This window comes from Electrophorus electricus, chromosome 25, assembly GCF_041902795.1.
Source record: "Electrophorus electricus isolate QZ-2024a chromosome 25, ASM4190279v1, whole genome shotgun sequence".
Lineage (NCBI taxonomy): Eukaryota > Metazoa > Chordata > Actinopteri > Gymnotiformes > Gymnotidae > Electrophorus > Electrophorus electricus.
The window spans coordinates 12,876,768-12,900,607 of NC_137521.1; the positions used below are offsets into that span (position 1 = coordinate 12,876,768).

Here is a 23,840-nt window from a genome sequence, read left to right on the forward strand (position 1 = left end):
AGTGGAGACTGGATGATGCGTTCCCTTTTTTTCCACTAAGCGGCATAAAGCGGAAACACATGTGAGCGCGAGCCATTGTTAATAATGTGCGCTGCACAAACCCCCGCCAGACAGATGTGGTGAACAAATGTCAAACAAAACCTCTTGCACCATCTATCGCGAGCTTAGCTCGTGATCGCGTAGTGTTCCGTGGAGAGAAGATAAAACAGCTATACATCTGATGGATGTCTGGAAAGGATGCAGCTCGTGGAAGAGCTGCACTTCTCAGTTGTCCAGAAGAGGGGCTTTTGTTCGTCTTTCCACATCACCAAAAACAAAAATGTTCATTGTTCATTTTTCCCTAATTCATAATATTCAGATGTTAATCAATATTTTTATTTTGAAATTACGACATCTGCTTGGATTTATTTCGGAATTCCGTAAATGAAAACAACTCCTTAAAGTTCATGTCATGTCTCATTTACAGTGCCTTGTGTTCAACATAATCACATCCAGATTCAAGTCATTCCAAATAAATTTTTATAAAAGCTTCATTTTTGTTAAAATCTTATACCATCCCAACCTTAGAGCTCTCAAAGGCTTGAGCCTTGAGAAATGTCATCCATCAGTCACAACTCTGTTCAGCCCCTCCCCTCTGTTACACTGGGAAACGAATCAAGCTAACCACGAAGGAGGCTTGAGAGAAACGTGGCTTTTCCTGTAACCATGGTAATGGAAGCTTTGTGGGATGGCTGGCATGGGCTTCTGGGATATATAGAAGTACTGCTAACCTCCTAACCAAAGACAAGCCCACTCCCAACCCAAACCCAAACCCTAACCAGCTATCGGTGGTTACATTTGTAAAACCTCTACATTGTAAGATGACTATCTAGTGGTACCAGTATAAAGGAGGATGGATGTGTGTGTAGGTTTTCCCTTCCCCTGCCTGGTTCCAGTCGGAGGTTCCTGCAGGCGGTGAAGAATTGTTCCTCCCTCAAGCCATCATTTCCTACACAGACTTGTGGTGAGGTGTTACCACAGAAACTGCCGTGTTTCGTCGCTGAAGACTTTTGTTTGGTTTCCCTCCAGTTTTTACAGAAAGGTGTCTGTCTTTTCCCTCATGTTTACTGCATCACTGCTGCACTAGAATGACTGCTGTGGTCCCGGAAGCCATGATCAGATGGGACGTTATTTTAATGTCTATAATAGTCTGGGTCTCCTCTAAGCACGAAGACAGGTAGTGCTGATGTCACAATGGAGATGAGATGCATTATGAACAGAAATTTCTACCTTGCATAGCGAATTTGTGAGGCATCAATACCAAACTGTTATTCTTATTATGCTATATTGTTTATCTATATATCTCAAAGTATATTATGTGTCATGCTGTGGTTGGCACCAAGCCAGGATGCCAGTCTCACTCCACAAATGTTTCCTGATCACTGTTCACTATTCCCTGTTTTCCTTCAGTCATTTAAACCCACAGGGCCTCACCACCAGCTGTTTGCATTAGCGTATTTGGAGATTACACATTCTGTAGACTACAGGAACCTCGTTCAGATTCTTTTTGGTTTCTGTTAATAAACCGGTCATCCTGCACTCACACCTCTCCTCTGTTGCTCTGATATCACTCCATGTATCTAAACTGTCACACAAACCAATTTTCTTTTATTCTTTTAATATTCTGCTACTGTTCCTTGCACACTAACTGTCAGTCCATATATGTGATTGACAGCTGAGGGCTTGCCCCCATCTGGAACCAGATGACCTGAGCGAATGCCTGTCTGTCCAGCATTTGCATGTCCCTGCCCACTCTCAGCAACTGCACTGCCCTGCCCCCTGTCAGAACACTCTTAACGGGAAGGATGGATGTTCAGCCGCTTTGGGCCAGGACCTCTTTACAGGTACACGTGTCTCTGTGACTCTGGGTCTGTGGCACAATGCCACAGTGGAAGACAGACTGTTTCTTCCATGGTTTGTGGTCTCCTTTCTGCCTTTCACGTGTATCTACCTTCTCAAGGTACTACTGAAATCCTGACTATCGAGTCAGTAGTGTGACATGGGTGACTTTTCAGAATGGGTAAAAAAAAGTCAGAATCGTCTTTGTGTCATTTTCCAGTTTTAAATTTAAAGTTCTGCCTTAAACTGGTTCAGCTAAAATCTGTCACCCCAACCCTGCTCTGAAGACAATGGTCAGATCACAGGGAGGAGTTTCTATTGTGTTATTACTGTTTATTAACATGTTCTTCATCATGGGTAGTCTTCGCGGCTTTGGCTTCAGGGCGGCTGTGCTGAAATGCACATGTCGAGCCCTCTTCTGTCCACCTTACAATGAAACTCAGCTGCCCACAAGAAGACATTCACTTTCTGAGCATTTCATGGCGTCCGAACCCAATAGGATGCGATTTAACAGCTCAAACAGAGTAAGAAGCGGTTTGGAGGTTATGAGGACCATATGCAGTTATGATATTGCAAACATGTGCAGTGACGGTGCTGGGTGATACATGGGAACGCTCCAGTGATGTTGCCACTGATCAGCGATCAGTTACACACAAAGAGCAGATGTTCACCTTAAAATAGCTGAGGTTATGACCTGAGCTGGCATGCAGCGAGGGTAAAAAGGACAAATATTAATATCTGGCCCCTCAACATCATTTTTACTTTATTGTTTTTACAATAATAATTGAAGCACCCCACCCCCCACCCCAGGAATCCTTTACTTATTGTAAAGTCTGTGCATGTTTAAGTGCAGAAGCAGTTACTACTACCTTGAGTGGTATGTTTTAGTAGTGATTATGAAAAAAGGACACTAATAACTTGCATGTGGACCAGATGAACCAGGAAGAGCCCCTGACCTGCATGTTCAGTAGGGTGATGTGTGTACTTTACAGGACGATTGCATGTTACAAGACGATTGCAGTTTAAGGGACAATTGCAGTTTTCTGTCCTGCTAAGGCAGTACGGAGCAGGATGGAGCAGAGCATGCAGCAGGACACAGCAGGACAGAGTAGGTCAGAGCAGGCCTCACTCAGTGAGGTGGATGTTTTAGAAAACCCTGGACTGGAAGCGCCCTCCTTTTGCCGTGGTTCAAAGAAGACAGCGTGCTGCTTCTATGTGCAAATGGCTTTAGCCTGGAGCAGCTGTTGTGTTCTGTTGGCTGTTTGTTCTCGCTGTGGTCAGAGCCACGCCAAGATGCTGCATGCAATGGCATTCACGATGACTCTGCTCCACTCTGCTTTGTTCCACAGCCAGGAGGTGGGGGGGGGGGGAAGGAGGGGGAATAAAGTTTATTTCCATTTGCTTCTTGCCTCAGAGTCTAAATGTTACTCTGGTATTTTGTCCACAACGCACTGTGTGCAAGCAGTTACCTGCAAAGTGCATGCTGGGAGCGGTGGACAGTCATGTATATTTCATGAGTTTTATATTTCCAGTGTTTGGTCACTGTAGGATCATTTAATGTTCTCATTTGCTGCCATATTTCAGGAATATTCAGAAGGTGTGAAGTCCATTAGTCCAGCTGAGGTGTGGTGCAAAGGTTCTTAAAACCAAAAGGTCTTGTTTTTAGTAGATGAGGCGAGGCAGTGAACCAGTGAATGAGGCGAGGTAGTGAACTAGTGAATGAGGCGAGGTAGTAAACTAGTGGAGGAAGTGAGGTAGTAAACTAGTGAATGAAGTGAGGAAGTGAACCAGTAGATGAGACAAGGTAGTGAACTAGTGAATAAGTCCAGGTAGTGAACTAGTAGATGAGGCGAGATAGTGAACTAGTGAATGAAGTGAGGTAATGAACCAGTAGATGAGGCGAGGTAGTGAACTAGTGAATGACGTGAGGTAGTGAACCAGTAGATGAGGCGAGGTACTGAACTAGTGAATGAGTCGAGGTAGTGAACTAGTAGATGAGGCAAGATAGTTAACTAGTGAATGAAGTGAGGTAGTGAACCAGTAGATGAGGCGAGGTACTGAACTAGTGAATGAGGCTAGGTAGTGAACTAGTGGATGAAGTGACCAAATTAGCAGGAAATATTTCTTTGTACCATGGCAGAACCAGCAGGAAGCTGTGAGTTCTGCAGCGCCATCTAGTGGCACAGTGTTTGTGTGCAGATAAATCAATAGACTGAATGGTACACAAACTGTATTTTCATTAGTGTCTATGAATTTGTTAGAAAGTTAAAAACTATGAAAGTGGAGTACACGTGTGTGACATGTCTGGAGTGTCATGAGTTAGCAGGGTTCCTGCTCCCAACACACCTGACATATTTCATCACCTCATTATTAAACCTTTATTGCCTTTTCAATCTGTTTGTTAATAGCAGAACCAGAACCAGGGTGGACAAGTACTGTTGGAGGGACTATAGTTGAGAGGACAGTGTCCTCTCCAGAGCTGGACTCCAGTGTGAGAGTGGGACGGCCTGACCACCTCCAGTCCTGCTGAGACAACACGCCCCTCCACCCTCCGTGCACCAACGTTGCTGCCAGCTTCACCCTTACCACCAGTGTTCCCCGTTGTAGTAGCAGATGTGGAGGCTAAAGGGGAAAGCATTTAAAAGGGCTTTGCTGGATGATTTCGGGGCAATGAACCAACGAATCAGTGAATCGATGAGTCACGTATGTAATGAATAAATGAATCAAGCAGTTCAGAGAGCTGTTCAGAGAGCTGTCAAGGCCTCTGCTGGCCTGGGAGCAAGGCTGGAGCAAAAGTGTAGAAAACCGGGAACACAGAGCACGCCGATCCTCCACAGGCAGCTGCTGCAACACCTCATGCCCCTCGAGGGCTTCTGGGAAAATAATCACAGGGAGAAACGGCAGGAGGAGAAAGAGGAGATGACCAGTTGTAGCATTTGAGCATCCCAGGCTGCACGGGGAGGCGGGGGAGCCAGGGTGCCTCTTCACATCTGTGCAGTCTGGTGTTGGGCTCACTCAGGAGTATATATTATGTGACAGGACGCTGCTTGGATCAGCGCTCGGGCCTCTGTGCCGTGCTGTTATTTCCATTATAAACTCCGCATCTGTCAGTCTCCTACCTCACAGATCCGGCCGCCTGGTGAAACAGGACCGTGTCAAGGATATCAGTGTGTTGCTTCCCGCAACTGCTCAGGTTTATTTTTTGTCTTAAATGGTCGATTTCACACACACAAGGCAACTCAGAGTGCAGACCGATTAAAAGGTATGATAGACAGATGACCTGCGTAGAGAGATAACAGATGAAGATACGACATAGAACGCCATTGCAATACTATCTCTTAGAGCTGAAATACAATACGAGGCCTTAAACCAAAGTGAAACTAAATGGACTAGATGCTGTTGAGTGTAAATTTAAAAATGTGGAATGTTCTGAGGTTGTCTGAGAGCTGTGTCCCAGTGTGTTCTTATCTTAGGTCTGCTTACTGTCCTTCTTAAATTAGATTATTTTATGTTGCTTGAGATTACCACACAGATGCTCGGGCCCAAACTGTTTAGTGTGTTTATAAATGACTAATAGTACACTGAAGTCAATTCTGTAAGATACTAGGAACCAGCGTAAAGGATTTAAGAACTGAGGTGCATTCAGTATTTTTGCTTCTGGCTTTGACGGGCGGGTTTTGAATCAGTTCTTTTGATATGAGATCAGACGCCATTATAACACCTAGAATACAAACAAGTTGTTTTGATTCGATTTGAGTCCTGCGGGACAGGAAGTCACATCTTTGTTAATTTCCAGGGTGGTTCCTGCCCTATAAGTACAACCCTACAGGGTGACCAGATGGCATTTCTCTTGTTTCCAAACAATCCTTTAAACTTTGAGAACGTTTGTCATGTTAAGCTAGGTCCCGCTAGGTCCCGCTAGGTCCCGCTCTGTCCCCTCAGCGTGACTGCTTAATGCAAAGCGCATCACAAGGACCTCAATGTGGGGACATTTTTCTTGTTCTCACAAGGACTCTGGTTCGATCTGTGTTGTCAAAACAACCACTTGTTGCCACAAAGTCCCAATTGATGACAAGCAGGCGAGGGCAGAATGCGGGGGGGCGTAATTTGGTCAGTGTGCTGTTTTTCTGTGGAGCTTCACTGAGGTTGATTTGACCCGTTTTGCGTATTAGTAATGTTTGTCTTTCAGGACTGTTCACTGGCTCCAGCGTAACGTCTAACGGAGCCTCGGCAGAACTCCTCACTCCGGGGTCCTGTTCCCTCCCATGCCACGCCCACCTGGACTGTGACATCAGCAGTCCCCAGCATACGCCTGCGCTGAACACCATTGACACTGTTCACCATGATGGGTGAGTGTTGCGCACACACACACACACACACACACACACACACACACACAACAAGCTGAGAACAGACAGCTGAACCGATGTCACGATCAGCCATAGTTTGCCGAGTGTGATATAATCGTAATCAAGAGTGAATCTGAATGGTCTCTGAGCCTGGTCTCTGAGCTGATTTAGGTGGCCTGTTTCTGTGATGGAATTTAGTATGTATGTGCAACAGTAACACAATCTGGATGTTTGATTCAGTGGGATTGAAACTGTAGGAAGGCAGTGGTTCAACTACCTTCATTCCACAGTCTTCTCTTTTAGGACATAATTTCAGGTGAAATCCTTTATAAGAGGGAGTGAAGGAATTCGCTAAAGAGGTCTATTGTCCCACATAAATCCACCAAGCTTCTCACCTTACATGATCAATCTTTTTATTGGAGAGGTTTAAATGGCTTTTCTCTATACCAGCTACAATTCTGTGCCAACTACACTGATTGAGATTAATGGTAGGAATTTGTTTTAAAGAAGAAAATAATGTGTGCATTTGTGTTCATTATTAAGCTATTAATTATTGTGTTCATTATTAAGCTATTATTAAACTATTAAGTCCTTTTCATATTCCTTTTCACTCATAGTAGATTGTTTGAGCTGTCAGAGCCATTCCTGTATAGTCTAAAGACATTATGTTGATGGAGTGTCTTGGCGAATGTTGTAGTTAGTGGATGTAGTTAGTGGGTGTTTGCAGGAGGTTCTCCGTTGCTGAGGTCAGCCTTGTTAATGAAAGCAAGGAGAAAGCATTCAGACAAAGCCCACCACAACCTTCTTATGGCGGTGTTAAAATATGTGATTGTGTTACACAATGATGCAGAAAAATAGCAAAGTAGGAGCCTAAATGCAGATAGAATTTAAATCTATTTATAGAATGTAATTGGATAAAATACATTAAGAATTGGAAGTAGTGTAAGGTGTCTTATATTACATTTGTAATATTTGGGGGCAGTGACTGTGATTGTTGCTTTAAAACTACCTCTGCGAGAGTTGGGATACTCTCGCGAGGAAGAGGGCACAGAGGAAACTCTGCATGGATATTACATTGGATTTGGAAAATATGACAAACTGTAAGTCATGTCATTCATTGCTTTGCCATGAGATGCTACTGAAAGCTACACGTCGTTCTGTTGTACTCTGACATTTAATACTGACTGAGTGGATAATTTCGCTTGTTGTGGATGAAAAATACAGTAAACACAGATAGTAAAAATGACTGAGAGGTCGTAGAAGACTACAAGTCTAGCCAATCCAGATGCAAAGGTGTGAAGGTCAGTTAACTGGTTATAGTTAGGGTTAGATTTAGGTTTAGGTTTAGGTGAAGGGTTAATGTTAGGTTTAGGGTAAGGGTTAGTGTTAGTGTAAAGGTTATAGTTAAGGTTAGAATTAGTGTTAGGGTTAGGTGTAGGGTTAGTGTTAGGGTTAGGTTTAGGTGTAGGGTTAGTGTTAGTGTTAGCATTAGGGTTAGGTGTGGTGTTAGGATTAGTGCTAGGGTTATAATTAGTGTTAGAGTTAGGATGATGGTTAGGGTTCACGCATAGTGAAGCAATTTGAGCAATTAAAGGAGGATGACACAAATGTTGACACTGTTGAAATAAATTACAACTTTAATCGTTTGTATCAAGGATTTTCAGACATGAACGCTGGTTTGTAGAAATATATGGCTGTGGGCGAATTTTTGGATGATCAAAGAAATTGGTTCAATCCTAAAAATAAATCAACAAGTGAATTCTTTTGGAAATATGAGGAACAGATGGAAGACTCCATTTGGAGCACGCTGAAGAGTGCAACAGAACCACAGCATCAAATCGACCACTAAACGGCTAAGCGGACCCATAATGTGGAAGTGTGTTGTCATCATCATCTTCGTCAGCCAGAATGAGGGCGAAGAAGGAACACACGTTATTAAAGACACAGGCTGCTGCTTTAAGGGAGAAGTTAGACACAGAAAGAGATTAAGGAGATTGGCATGCCAACCAACCAGAGTTTGAGACCCTGAAAAAGATAACAGAAGAGGTCATAATGGCTGAGTAAACAAATAAACTCGGATGCAAAGTATTTTTGCAAAAATTGAATATAAACAAGAGGATGTGACTGTCATTGACGTTGATGAACATGTTGGAGAAATAAAAATAAATTCTACCTTCCGATCACCCGGCATTCCTCCCCTTCATCCAGTGGAGCACAGAGTTCACCCACTAATGCAGGCACCTCCGTCCCGACCACGAAATGCAATGATCAAACTGGGCTTGATGGTCCATGCCAGGCCATTTCTCAGCAAACCAACCTTACCTGCACCTTATGAAGAATCACAAAGTTTCATTATGACCTGGTCTCACACTTACAACGTTCAAAGGTGATGAAGTGTAAATCCCTTTCAGATCTGTAGAACATAGACTTGAAATCTGCACTAGTGACAACCATGGAGAGCCACGCAAATTGGTCAAGCACCTCATCCACATGGACCTTTTATCAGGTTATGTTTAAGCAAAACTAATTCTCAAGGAGTTTTTGGGAGAGAACTTAAAGATAGTGGAAGACTATATAAGGGAGGCTTTGGATTGGCAGGCCATGAAGCCAGAAGGTGATGCCGTGCTATGATCCTTTGCATTATTTTGCTCGGGATATTCCAACAGAATGTCAGATATAAGATATATGTAAAACTTGGACAGCACAGCTAATATAAAAGGTGTTGTCTAACAATTTTCCACACAAACTCGAAGCTTAGAGAAAGTTTGCCTGCAACGTACAAGGAAAAAACAGGAAAGTTCAAGGATATTGTCAACTTTTTCAATAAGCAAGTGAGATATATATTACACCCACGTTATGGAAACATAAAAGAAACCACTGCAATCACGATAGACTCAGTGCAACAGAAACCAAAACCACTGTATGCAGAGACATTCAAACCAAAGAACGTATTCACAACAGCAGTTGTCTCCCTCAGCATAGAAAACAAAGTCAAGATGGAAAATGACAAACAAGCAATACCAAAAACACAAACTGTCTTTGTTGATACAAGCAGTAAGCCTTGTTTATTGCAGAGGAGAGCAACACTCATACAGTCTGCAGAAAACTTAAGCGCAAGTTGCTTAAAGAAAAGATTGACTTCTTGAGAAGCAGGTCTACAGGTCAATGTTTTGCATGTCTAAAACAGTTACATGAGTATCCCGTGGCAAAAACAAAGCTCACTGCCAAGCATGCGGTGCAACGCGTCCCCTCCCCATAATTCCTTCTCACACTGCTCATATGTTGTTAGGTTTTGGGGTGTGAAAACGCTCTCGACTGCATCCCATACCACTGCACCTGACAATTAAACAGCCAGGAGATGAAACGGCAAAGGGAGGTTGATCCAGTGAGGAACAACGTTGTGCATCCCAAACAGATTGGTTGCCGAGCACTGTGCACTGAACTTACAGAAAAGATTCTCCAGAGATGGATGGGAACTATGAGCCAGAAGTTGTAGAACACAAGATGTTGGTACACATTTTTGGGGCAACATCATCACATCAAGATGTTGTCAGAATAACAAGCAGTCTACTGCTACACAATGTGAAGCTCGTTAAACTGGTGATGGCAGGGACAAAGGTGCTTGAAAGCTCCAACCATACCAAGACTGCAACTAAGAACTAATGGACCAACTTCTGAAATAAGTCTTGATCTGGAACGTATGACTCTGATATGACATTTTGACTTTTTGACAGATAGCACAACTGCGCAAACGTACTTGAACAGTAAATGCAACAAGCTTGAAGACTTTCATTGCAAATAGTCTCAACAATTCTGGAGCCTTCTCAGGCTTCACAGTGGAGGTATTCAATTTGAATCCTGGTACTTGTGTATCAGTGTTGAAGCTTTTTTAGGAAATGAATGCTGGATTTCAGGACCAAGTTTCTTGCTCTGCTAACAAAAACAGTGGCCCAAGAATCTAGATCCTGGAACATTGGACACTGATTACTCAAAGGTCAAAGGAGAAACTCAAAGGTGCAACAGACCACTGATGATTCGTTATTCTTCCTGAACAGAGCTGAAACATACAATTGTTTGGTTTCTGGACCTGAAATATTTGCTTAATGAATTGAAAGCACCAAGAAAGGAACTAAACACCAACAGAGAAAGCAGAATGAACCAATTAATGAAAACTGTCAAGGGAACACACATAACCTGTGAAGACTCAACCAAGACAGAGGTGGAAACTGAATTATTGTCAAAAACAAAGATTCAAAGAAGAACTGGCAAAGTTAAAGGAGCATCAAAAGTTAAAGAAAAATAGCTTATTATTTGAATCTGGTACATCAAGACGAGTCATTGGAGACGGAGGAAGGTTCACTTGAGTGAACCACATTCATGACATTACAGCTCACGCAGGAAGGAATCACACATTGGCTAAACTACGTTAAAGATCCCTGGATTCAGGGGATTCAGATTCAGGAACCCTGGAGCCAACAGTGCCATCAAAAGTTTCCTATCTAACTGCGTCACATGTAGAAGACTACAGAGAACTGGCAGCAAGCAGCTGGTGGAGCTACCAAAAGGAAGAGTTCTGCATGATGAGCCTCCACCAGCCTCTATCAGCCCATTCCTGGTGGAAAGAGGAGGAGAGCAGGTGAAGATCCAGATCCTTACGTGTCTCACTATATGAGTCGTACATTTAGAAGCCGCATCTTCACCTGACACATGCATGTCTCGACGCAATAAGAAGATTCTTTGCTATAAGAAGATGAGTAAAAGAGTTGTACTCTGATTACACTGGACAACAAATTTTTACAAAAGGTATTCTTATATAAAACATTTGCCAATTTTAATTAAGTTGAAGGTGCTGAGCACAAATTTGACAATAGAAATGCTGACTTGGCTTCCGTTTCTTAGAAATTCAGTTTTTTTATGCATTAGAAAAATTATGAAATAACACATTCTGTAACAGAAGTCCTGTGTATTTGTGACTTTGCTTTGCCTGTCGTTTGTGGACCTGCTCAAGATCATCTCTGACTAGCGTCCAACAGTGATCAGCCAACATAGAAGTGAACCACTTCCCCTGGTATCTTTTCTCAAATACTGAAATGTCCTGATGAAAGCGTTCGCCGTGCTCGTCGCTTACCATGCTGCAGTTTTCAGGAAAAAATTCCAAATGGGAATGAAGGAAATGGATCTTTAAGGACATTGTCAATCCAAGTTTGTGATACATTGACAACATGTCTTTAACCAATTCCTTATAGTTTCCAGCGCTGACATTCCCGAGGAAGTTAGTTGACACCAGACGAAATGCATCCCAAGCCTTTTTCTCGTCACCCTTAAGCAGGTAGTCGAACTTCTCATCTATGAAGAGTTGACGGATCTGAGGACCCACAAAAATTCCCTCTTTAATTTTTGCTTCGCTGATCCAAGGGAATTTCTCAGACGGGTATTTAAACGCTGATCCATTCCGATTCATGGCTTTTACCAAGTTCTTCATCAAACCGAGTTTGATGTGTAGGGGTGGTAGAAGTATTTTGTCCGGTTCTGCCAGTGCTGAATACTGCACATTCTTTTCTCCAATCTTCAAAGACTTCCTCAGGGGTCAGTCTTTCTTCACATAGTGCAAAGAACGTACCCATCAATAGAGCGAATGCCTTAAGGTCAGAACAGATATGCCAGCCATACTTACTGTATTCAAGACAATCCAGCAGCTGCTTCATGTTGTCATATGTCTCTTTCATATCCACAGCATGTCCAACTTTAATAGATGGAAGACGATTTCCATAATGCAGCAATACTGCCTTGAGACTCATTTTTGAAGTCTATAAACAATTGCCATTCTTGTGGGTCATGTTGGATACCGAGGGCATTCAACAAGCCGTTGACATCAGAGCAGAACACAAGCTTATCTACCTTTCTGAAGAAAAGCTCTAACTGCAAATGCCGCTTTCAATACACTTTCACTCGTACATTTTCCTGAAGAAGATTCCATTGCTGAAGTTTTGAACCTAGTAATTCTGCTTTGCTCTTGGACAGCTCCAGATCACGAACGAGATTGTTCAGTTCTTCCTGCGTTATTCTGTGTGGCGCAGATGACGCACCTTGACTGAAGTCAAGATCAGTTTCCTGATGATCATCTGACGTCAAAGGTCCAGGAAACTCCAGTGTCATTTTGTCTCCATCGTCATCGTCTGAAGGATCATTAGAAACTTCTGTCGGAGGTTCGGGAACAGGAAGTCCTTCACCATGCGGAACAGGTCAGATAGCAGAAGGTATATTTGGATACGCTGTTGCCCACTTCTTCTTCTTTGTAATGCCTCCAGAAACAGGAGGCACCATGCAGAAGTGGCAGTCAGTTATGTGATTGCTGGGCTCCCTCCAAACCATCAGAATGGCAAAGGGCATCGACTTTCTTTTTCCATTCATCCACTGTGACAGATTTGTTGCACATGTACGACAACATGTGTGTGGGGCCCAGGACTTGCCCTGGTCACTGATCTTGCATCCGAAATACAGATGATATGCCTTCTTCACTTTTGCATTTGAAGCAACATCCTTCGTCTGATTTCCGAAAGTCACTTCCCCACAAATGTAACAAAAATTGTCCGCAATATCGATACAGTTACGAGGCATTGACACTTGTCGATTGACACTATCTGAATCACTTCAGTAGTGTTTATAACGCAGCTGGACTTACATTTATCCTAACGCAGCTGAATTTACATCTAACATATTAGCACAAGAAGTAACAGAAATAAATCGCTCGTCCTATGGTGTCTTGCTTTATATATCTCCATATTGCATAATCTTACACCAGGCAGTGATGCAATAGACCTTCCTGGGTATGATCATCATGATCTGATACAATATGATGCAATATTTCTCAGTATTTTGAAATATGAAACATTTTCATCTTATAGCTGGACCTAATACAATGTCTCTTATGGATCACATGGAGTTATCGTTAAAACGAGAGCCAATAACAAATTGTCATGGTTATATTCGCGTTTAGGATGTTGAAATCATTAAGAATGGCAGCACCTTATTAACTCTGAAGCATTTTTGTTGTTGTCCAGTGTTATGGAATAAGTTGAAAAACTATCAAAAGAATAGAACGTCAGCGAGATATACATCTATGCCATTTAACTGATGCTTTTATCCAAAGTGACTAACAATTATGACTGAACACAACTTGAGTAATTGAGGGTTAACAGTGATGACCTTGCAGCAGTGGGGCTTGAACTGGCAACTTTCCAATTACAAGTCGAATAGCTTAACCACTGAGCTACCAGAAAATCCCAAGGCACATGCAACAGAAGGGTGTGCAGTGACTTAACAACTTTGGAATGGAAGAAGGTCTGTTGTGTGAAGCTGAAGCCATCATAAACACTTGTTACTTTAGGTTAAGCCCGAATTACCTCCAGGCGGACTCCGTAAGGATAACGGGTATACTAACGGCAAGTGGTGAAAGGTCCGGTACCTCATAGATGTCTTCTGGAAACACTGGTGTAAGGGATACCTCACGCAGCTTGAGTGAACTTCAGTGATGGTCTGCGCCGATATGGTGCTAATTATGGATGACACATCACTCAGAAAAACATGGCCACTTAGATGGATTGTGGAAGCTTTTCCAAGGTTTTATTCATCAAGCGAAAGTTGAGACCAGGATCAATGAACTGGCATCCAGTAACAAAGTTGTGTCTTCTTCAGGAAACTGAGGAGGACTGATTATGTTCTGAAGCCGAGTCTTTATTTGGGGCAGCGTGGAGAGGAAGATTTCTTTGGATAGCATATCAGATCCTTTTATAGATGTTCATTTTATATATATTTTTGAGTAATTGTTTTAAGCACACTGAGAAGAATTAGTGGCCAGAAATGTAGGAGACACTACATTTTAAAATATATTTGGAACATAATTGGATAAAATATAATGGGAATTGGAAGTAGTATAAGCTCTCATTTATATCTCATTTTAATGATGTACACCTGTGATCGTTAGGATTCGCCTGTGAGAAGAAAATTTTGAGTGAGTACAGCCGGTTCTTGACCTTCAATCTCTTACTAGAAGAAATTTTGTTAGTAGTTTGTATAATCTTTATTTCAACACCTGTTGTGCAAAGTAAACAGCTCAACTTTATTGAGTGGTTCTGTGGGTTTTTAAAATCAATGTGAATTAACACAAAAGAGAGTTGTCAGAGCATCAAGCTAAGGCTTCCCAGACATGGTGGAAAACTGCAAACAGAACACAGAAATGTCTCTCCCCGACACCTCTTCTGAGGTGAAGGCCTGAATACATTTATGTTCATTCTATACATGCAGTATGTTTAGTTAACACATCACATTTATTTACATGCAGAGAACTGAATTAAGTTTTTTTCCCCTTGTCCATACTGCGTTTGTTTTAACTGTAACATTACCTAAGCATACACCCAGCCGGAACTGTCCACATCCCTCTCTCTGCTAAAAGCCACACAGCCAGTCCACTTCTGTTTATTTATCCATCTACTCCAGATTAAACCAATGTCACTTTAACACAACATGAAGTGGCGGCTGTCTGCGCACACTCGCCGCAGATGTGTCCGTTCTGTTTAATTAAGGAGGGGCTGCATGCACAGAAAAATAGACTCTACAACACATCTCTGTTCCGCCTTGCCGTGCTTCACCCGAGGTTCTGGGACGGAGAGAGCAGTGATAAATCGGGGTCCGGTGTGTCCCAGGCTGTTTTTGCTGGATGAAGGCATGGTTCCTATTAAACCCCCCCAATTTTCCTCAGGAGCCACAAAAGCTGGGCTGCAAATCCAATGTGTCATCAGGAAGAAGCCGTGTGTACAGTAACAAACAAAAGCACTGGAACAAAAGAGTAAGGAGAAGTGTGTGGGGAGGGAGAGAGAGAATGGTGTAAATACATCTGTTCTCTTTAAACAGTTTTGGAAACAGATTTGAATGGAGCATTTCTGCTCTCTATCATAATTTAAATCAATAACCCATTGTTAGCTACATCTACAAATTACAGCAAGTTTCGGGAACAGTGAATTGTTCATGATGTTCTAAACAATATTTAACTGTTGTCATGATTGACATAATAGCAAGTGCCTCAAACGTTTCCTCTAGTTCTACTTACTCAAGAGGTATATTTTTTCTTTTGAAAGCCTCTGGTGGAAAGTACCAGAATAAATCTGTTTTGATATTACTATGCTTAAATGTTGTTGTTTTTTCAAAGGGACTGTACTTTGCTTTATTCATTTAAAAACAACAACTTTATTTTCAAAAATCTGTAATATTTTTAGTCATCTTTAATTTTTTATTTGAATTTGTTTAAACTTCATTAAGGTACCTTAACGGCTTACACCAACTCTCAACATGCTTTATACTCTTAATATGTTTTAACCGTCCACTTGAATTTAGGAGGGTGTTCCCGTTAGAGAAGCTCCATTATTTAGCGGTGCGGTTCGCGTCACGGCAGGTACGACGCTGGAAGAGCGCGTGTTTTTGTTCTTTTCCCCAGCTTTCGTTTCCTGCGTAATGCCCCGCTGTGCTGCTCCAGAGTAACGCGGGCCAGCCGGCCAGCCCTCCTCCAGACCAAGCTCAGACCCACGGCTGCCACCGGCGGCCGAGCGAGTGCACATTTGTGATTGCGTGCGCTCTAGACGTGGCGGCAGTGGGCAGGGGCAGTTTCCAGTACAAACAGACCAGTGGCTGCCCGTCACGTCCCGCGGCCCTTTAAGGACACCCTGGACGGTGCGGTATTTTTCCAGCGCCGTGAGAAACGGCTCCAGACAATTAGCTGGCCGTTTTAGAGCTCAGCTAACAATTACCGCTTCTTGGAGGAGAGCGCGCTTTGAATGGGGCTATCCCAGAGGATACTCATGTAACACCAAATGACATCAACTCCAAGGTCATGACAACACGCTGAAGCTGAGAGGCATCTGCGTGAAGAGGAAAGTATTTCACACTCGTTACAGAAGTGACAGAGGCGGATGGCGGGTCTGCGCCTGTTTGGGTATGGAGTTACACTCCGGACTCCGTCAAGTCTGTTGGTTTCACTGCCAACCCGGTGCAGGCCTCACGGCAGCACCTGCATAACGCGGGCTGTGATGACAGCGTCGTCTGGGCGAGCCCGCGGCCGTTTTCGTTGCCGGTGTCATTATGCGCGCGTGTGCTTTAATCAAAATGCAAACGAGCTCGCGCGCACATAGCGACGCTTTATCCCGTCCGCCTTAGCGACGAGCCAGGTATGAAACGTCTGCTTACATTTTCCTGAGGATGGAGCATTTTTGATTTACATGTTTAAAGCCGAGAGTATACACGCCGCTGCCAAAGGCAACAGCGGCGGCCGCACGTGTTTTTCCCAAACGGTTTAGGAGGACATTAAACATTTTGACAAAATTATCTAACGCGCCTGAGTCGGCCGCGGCAGTCGCTGACCTCACCACTAAATGTGTTTACCCTGGCTGAAACGGGCCATTTAGACATCTTTTACTTCGCAAATACCAGCATCATTTTCTGAAGCTAATAGTAAAAAATTGCCAGTGAAAATACATCTCGCGATTCCCCGCGCGTGGAGACTTAACACGGAGAGGAGCTCGGCTTTCTCGAGTCGCTGTCACGCCGAGAGCGAGCTTCAGGCTAAATGGTGGGGCTTCTTTTCACTGGTTCGTTTACCTGTCTTGTGGTTCATTGGTGGTGCTGTAATTCCAAAAAGTGTTTATCTTGATCTTAGACAAATTGTGCTGGAAACCGAGTCTGTTACGGCAGAAGGCGCAGGCCACGTGCTAAGATGAGTTAGCGTTTCGTGCACGACCGCTGACGTAAAGGTCCCTACATTTACGTGCACCAGGGAGTAAACGCGAGGACCCAGACACGAGCTGTTTTAGAGGAAGAAAAAGGGCTTCGTTTATCTTCCTTCACTTTTTGTGAGTGATATGTTGAATTAAAATTTCTCTAGAGGTAATTCAGGTTTGTTTGTTTTTTTCTGTTTTGTTTATTTGTGTTGTTAGCGCTTTGGTGCTAATGACATGATGCAGTTTCTAATGCTCTGGCAAGACTGTGAAGTGCAGTTGTAGTCGCTCGCCTCTTCCACAGTGCTGTGAGGTCAGCAGTCACGGAGCCTGCTGTGAACAGTAGCAGGACGCACACGGCCCGCAGTGGGCCTTCTGATCTTAAGCCTCCTTTTCCTGGCTGGCTGGGAGCCGAGCTTGTGAATGTTGGAGTGTTTAGGGACAGCCCGGAGAGCAAGAACCCTTCGTCATGGCCTTGGAGAGGTAAACGGAACCAGAGCTGTTCCCAAGGGTACAGGCCAAGGGCGGCTGTGCTGGCTGGCTGAGGGAGAGGACCCGCGGACCTGAACGCGCACACATGCAGCCACACCCTGACAGGTGAGGCAGGAGGAAGAGGAACCGGCCCCCCAGAGGCACCACCCCCTAATTCCCCTAAAAATGGACCAGTCTGCTTTCTCTCTGTGACTGACTAATCCCTCTGGGGTGTGTGTGAGTGTGTGTGAGTGAGTGAGTGTGTGTGTGTGTGTGTTGCCTCACCTCAGCTTTCACCAGCACTTTTCACTGGAGTGACCAATCATATCCACAAACCCATAAAAGGAGGAGGATTTAGGCAGGAATCTGATTCTGCAGGGGTCACGAATGACAAAGGTTGTCATGGAAACCTGTCTGGCCTCAAGTCTGCATTTAATAATAGTTGTACTTCATCGTCTAGAACAGCATTTTTGGAATGACATTGTTCTAATGTTGGACCCAAATTTCCGTTGTATTTTCCTATGTCTGTGTCTTGTACATCCACCCAAAGTCTGTTGTTTTCCCTACGTTAGTCTTGTCTTTACATTCCAGGCCTGGGATCCTCTCACATCTTTTGTCTTTCCAAGACAGAATCAAGACTCTTTTGCTACTACTTGAATAGTGATTATCTGAATAAACATGATCACATGATGAGTAATGTTCACTGAGTTTATTATTCTGATTCAGGGCTGATTCATTTGGCCCAATTAACCCTTAGTGATATTCACAGACACGTTGCTACGGTGTCTCGTTCTCCCTCAGTTCGCTGAACAATGCCAGCCTGTTTATCCATGCCACTACTGCCGACGCCCTTGGCTTGCTCACTGGGGGCTTGGACTCGGACATACGCAAAGCTGCTTTGTGACAACAGCTGTTGTAAAAAGCGCTATAGAACTAAATCTGTAAGCTGGAGCAGTGAAGCTGAAACGTAAGCTGCTTTAGCTATGATTCTGTGTTTTTAAAGTGTTTGTCACAGGTTTTCAGGGTAAGGTCTGCATCCAGCCGTTGCTTTGGGTGTTTCGATGGCTGACCAACAACACATTTTCTCATAAACAGTCTTCACTTTCAGCGTCTCCATCAGCTGGTCCATGGAAGTCGGTATGTCTTGCTCCAGGTAGGAGCGCCTGTTTTCCTCTACAGATTCAAGACCAGCTGTGCCTAGCCCAATCCTAACCTTAAGCATCATAAAGAGAATCCTCCTAACTGTCCTCAGATCAGATTACATAGGCAATTTTCTTTCTGCCAAACCCTTTCCGGAGTCACGATTCAGATGACCAGCTTTGCCTCTTGGAGATGGATTTGATTGAAAGGGGATCAGAGACTGGTACTGCTGAAGAACTGCCGTCGAGGTGATCACAGAAGGGACGAACCAACAAGGTGAATCCTGGAACGAGAGATGGATGCTGCGTATGAAAGATTCCCCTCATTCTTGCTACCTGAGCTCAGGCCAGCTGGCAACGATTACCGCGTGATTCACTTTAGCTGCACATAGAGGCAGCTTGTAAAAATATGAACAGTATAACTGTTTCCTGAGTTTGTGCTGACAGCAGCTCCCTGGGGTAAATGCGTCCTCTGCACAGAAACACATGGCTTGGAGCTCAGTGACTGGATTAGCGCACGAAGTCCCCCCGCACGAAGAAGGAACTAACCCGCTAATTCCAGAGGGTAGCCGCACGGTGCTACGCCGAGAGTCTCGTAAAATATATTACCCACAACCTTTTAGGCGCACATGTCTGTGAGGGCGGGGGCACGCGTGACTCACGTTCGGAGACGCGGACAGAGTGAGATGTGTGGTGTTCCAAGCTCTCATGATGAAACGGAGGTTATAGAACGTGAAGTTGACATCAGCAGAAAAGGGCGTTATGGATGAACTGATGTCATGGGGGAATGGCTGGTGTGTCTCGGAGTGTGTTGAGGGCCAGCATGCTTTTCACAAAACATCTCCGCGCATTCAGGCTGACCTAACCGCTCTGCTGAGGCCCAGTGAAACCTGGATCACGTCTGGGATTTACAGACCGTTTTCCATAGTGGTAAAAGCTGTGGGAGCTTTGATCAGCTCCTAGAAACACCTCTTATTTTTTATTAGGGTTTTCCAGAGAAAAGCCATGACTTGAAGCGCTACATATTTCACACATTTAATTTATTTAAGATCTGATACTCTGCTTATGGTGGTCTTAACACAGATTGGCAGCAGTGGCTGGAGTGTTGGGTGAGCAGAATTTTGAAACCACACGGATTGTGGATCCTACAGGTTAGAGGTGAAATGAAGGTGGTATTATTAAACTGATGAACAAGGACTTTGCATTGCTTGAAATCATTTTAACTTGAATTTGCAAACCATACGAAAGTACAATAATCTTTTATTACTCAGTTGCTGCAGGCATGATTATAGCTGAACCTGCTTCAAGCTAATTGACTCATTCAAAGTGGCTTTGAGTTGAAGACAGAGTTACTCTGTACGGAGAATCCATGTTTGGCTCACTAACCCATAAATTTAGCTTCTTAATATACCAGTCCAGAAGGCAGATGGGTTATTTTCAACACGGTCCTTTTCTGTCCATCCTGGACTGTGTGTGTCCTGAAGTTTTTGAAGGCAGTTAATCCAGTTTGTTTTTTCTAATTTCTGCTTTGTACTGAAATGCGAAGCGTGATGCACTGAGCTGGGATCAGCTTCGCCAGGTATGTTTTTAACTCTATTGAATCGTGAAGTGTGACTCACTGAGCTGGGATCAGCTTTACCAGGTATGTTTTTAACTCTTGAATTGTGACGCGTGACTCACTGAGCTGGGATCAGCTTGATCAGGGCTCTGTGCTGGCAACAGCTGCATCTAATGGCACTAACAAAGACTTTACTTCTTCGCTTGCGTCTCAGCGAGCGTCAGTGGGCCCGTGGCGCTTCTCCCCCTGAGTCACAGCAGTGTGGAACACGATGGAGGCGTGTTGTCTGGAAGGCCATCTGGAATGGGGTAGAGGCCTGCATTTGATCAGATGCAGCTTTGTACGGTTTTATTGTGAATGGGACGGGATGTGCATGATGCAAGGAGGCTTCTACGTAGGTCTTTCCCTGCAGAGAGACTCCAAGAGTGTATAGAGAGCAGTCCGTGACTGCTGACTTCCAGCTACCTGGCAAATCTGTAGGTTTTACATACAAACTGCCGATCTCCCTTACAATTACCCCTAAGTTTTTTAGTTTTTTTTTAACACCTCTCTCTCCTTAAATGCGCCTTTGCTCTCTCCGTGCATTAGCCCACTGAAGACCGCTCCACCCTCTCCGCCCGCACTGATGGTCAAGCATCAGGACTTGACCTCCACGCAGCAGCACCAGCTCCACCCGCATCACCGAGTCTACTCAACCATTCACAACCTCCCCGTCACTGAAGGTACGCTCTGCTCATCTGGGGGGGGTGCACGTGCGTAGACACCCACGTGCAGCACCAGCCGAGGCGGTTTAGGGTGGGGCAGGGCCTTCGGATCAGTTCACAACCCCACAAGCTAAGTTTCATGAGTCCCACAGAGCTCAGACCAGTTAGGAATGATGTCCAGAATTATAGAACCCCTGACTGTTGAAACAGAAATGTAGGGTTCTTAAGGACTGAGTTGAACACACACACACCCCTGTGCAAGTCAGACCAAGATGGATGATGAGATTAATGTTTAGTCATCGCCCACGTTCTAATTAGCCTGTTAAATTCAGCATAGTGAATCCAGTATTGGCAGATGTGGACTGATTCCCTGATTCTCAGGGGAAAATGGTAACAGTCAGACTGGTTTTATTTTGTCAGACTGGTTTTATTTTGTAAAGCAAGGCCTATTGTGTTCATGTTCAGCCAGAACTTACGGTCTGAGACAACTGCTACCATTCAACCTACTACTCCTTTCAAACTGATCAAAGGAGATCGAGATGTTCCTCCATTGATGTCATATCCCCCACCGGAAGGGGGTGCGATCATGTATGCAGTGTCTTCCATAAGTTGTTAGACAACACTTATGACTCCAGGATACAGCCCATAGTGCTTTTATACAAGATGGTTTGTGCTGCAGTCACACTGCATGACATCCGGAACAGCACAGTACCTAATCTTCTTCTCTACTATCCCCGATTCACCTGTAGTCTCATGTACGGCCAGAGACACTGGGGGGAAAAAAAATACCCCCAACAAAGTCATTTTCTGTGGTTTCTTTCTTATGTTTTTGGTTTGCGCAGATTACCGAGGAAACTTTCAGAGTTGCTTCTACTTCGGGGATAATTACAGAGTGGAGCAGAACGTTGGCGGTGTTCATCTCCCTCTGGACTCCCATGGCTTCACCGCACACGCACACAACGGCCTCCACCCAGGATGCACTGGCACCCCCCCCACAGGTACCGCCAGCCACGCGCCCCTAGAGAGGTCGGACTTCAGCTAACAGCCCTGGCTTGGCCCATGTGGCTGAACACTTTTACATTTAGCAGTCCTACACTTCATTTAGGAGGTCTATTAAAGATCTGTAAAAAAAAAGAAATACTTCCCTTTCAAAACAAAATTTTTTCATTGTCTGCTGAAACTTTCCTAGGAAAGACCTGCAAAAAGTGGCAAAGAAGAGTTTTAATAAAATCTTAATAAATAACCCCTGTAATGGGAGTTCTGGGACTTTTCTAACAGTATAAATATGAGTTTAGGATTTATTAGTAACTTCACATTCTGAATATGTCCTATGTCCCACTGGTCTGGGCAGGTTTCAGCCTGCTGTCGGATCTCGGAGGATGTTCCTCCCAGTTTCCTCCCAGTCCAGAGGACGGCGTCTTCTTCCAGGTGGGCGGATTTGAGCGTGGACTGAGTCAGATGTCCTCGGTGTACACAGAGACGTAGAGCCCCGCTCTGTCAGCCCTGGCGCCTCCGAACTCAATGCTCTGCTGTGCTCCTCCTCCAGAATTTGTCATTCTCTCATCGCTCTCCTGTACGTTGCTGCTGCTTTGATTTTCTTCCCATTTATCACAGTGTGACTGTTTAATGGTGTTTGTGTGTCTTTATTTACCTCCTAAACAGGTGGCCATTTTAGCGAATCTTCAAGGTTCGAAGATGATGGATATTCTTTGTAGCTTTTAAATTAGTGGTGACCTTTTTTTTAAAGAAATGTTCTGGTTATGAAATCTGCCCTCACTGGGAACACTGGGTTGCGATAAATTGAAATACCGGCCTGTAACAGAATCCCATCTCATCATTACTACATCCCCCAACACCTACATACGTTCTCAGAAACTCCTGTTCCTCTTTTGGCCGAAGTGTAGAACAAAAGAATATATAAATGGTTGCTGTGTTCTAAGTAAATGTTTGCAATGTTTGAATTTCTGAATGTGCTTTGATCCTTTTTCTCTTTCCTAGATGATCTGATTTGTGTATTTTCTGGAAGGTCGATGGGTATTAATATCCACCGAACTCTTTCCAGGTGTATAAAATGTACAGTTTGTTTAAATAATAATTATTATATGCCACTCTCTTGTCTCAGAAAATAAATTTCTCTTAAATATTGAAGACTCTTTTTTTCAGAGGTGAATGACGAGTAGACACTGCCCTCTAGCGAGGATTAAATGAATAGCTGAAGAGTTTAACTATTGCCTTCTTTGTACCCGAGGACTGTTTCAACCAACAGCGCAATTCTCAGTCGACAGTATTTAAAGTGAATACTTCAAAAAAAACCTTAAATGACGCTTATACCAAAGTGGTAACCACAGAATCCATCTCAAGCCCAGACAGACGGCGATGAAGACGGGTGTCTCAGCCCTCAGAATAAGCATGTAAACCCCCAACGCGCCACACTCCTGCGTGCTCTGGTACGTGCATGCCTGGAGACGCACACTGCTGCATTTTGGCCTTTTCCATTCTCGACTGCAGCTAATGTAATTAGCTGAGACGTTAACCAGACGTACAAACCTTGTGCAGCACTTTGTGTGTTCTTAGTGATAAGTCCGCACTACTACACCGTTACCCTAACACTCACTCACTGATCCGTGATATACGGAGTAACAATGCGCCAACTCTGTGCTGCTACAGTAGAAGCACCTCGCCCTGCAGCTACTCACTGCTTCTGAGCGTCAAGGAAAAAAAAAAATAGAATTCACATTTCTTACGTTTAAAACGACTTTTATGCATTCGCTTCATTCGTTTATTTAAAGCAGTTTTCGCCTTCCGCGTGCTCATGGATAGCAGGCCGAACTCTAACGTCAGGAGCCTTTGCTTCAACACCTGCTTTTATTTTCTTATAAAATATAATCCAGCACCCACATTTATTCAAGAAGCACCAAAATAATCGCTACGAAACGACACACCTATGTTCCATTACCACAGTAAACTAATAAACTAAA

General features: G+C 43.9%; 1 protein-coding gene across 3 annotated transcripts in view; it reads left to right on the forward strand.

Annotated features, from left to right (window-relative positions):
• The window catches only part of glis1b (GLIS family zinc finger 1b), a 75,460-nt gene extending 52,455 nt beyond the window's left edge, over positions 1-23,005 (forward strand). For all 3 annotated transcript variants that reach the window (XM_081707527.1, XM_081707528.1, XM_081707526.1), the window contains 5 exons: positions 1,715-1,883; positions 6,068-6,227; positions 20,747-20,880; positions 21,705-21,860; positions 22,214-23,005. In XM_081707527.1, the coding sequence (XP_081563653.1) occupies positions 1,715-1,883; positions 6,068-6,227; positions 20,747-20,880; positions 21,705-21,860; positions 22,214-22,347 (753 nt within the window). In that variant the 3' untranslated portion in view covers positions 22,348-23,005. The remainder of the gene's footprint in view (positions 1-1,714; positions 1,884-6,067; positions 6,228-20,746; positions 20,881-21,704; positions 21,861-22,213) is intronic.
• Positions 23,006-23,840: the final 835 nt, after the last annotated feature.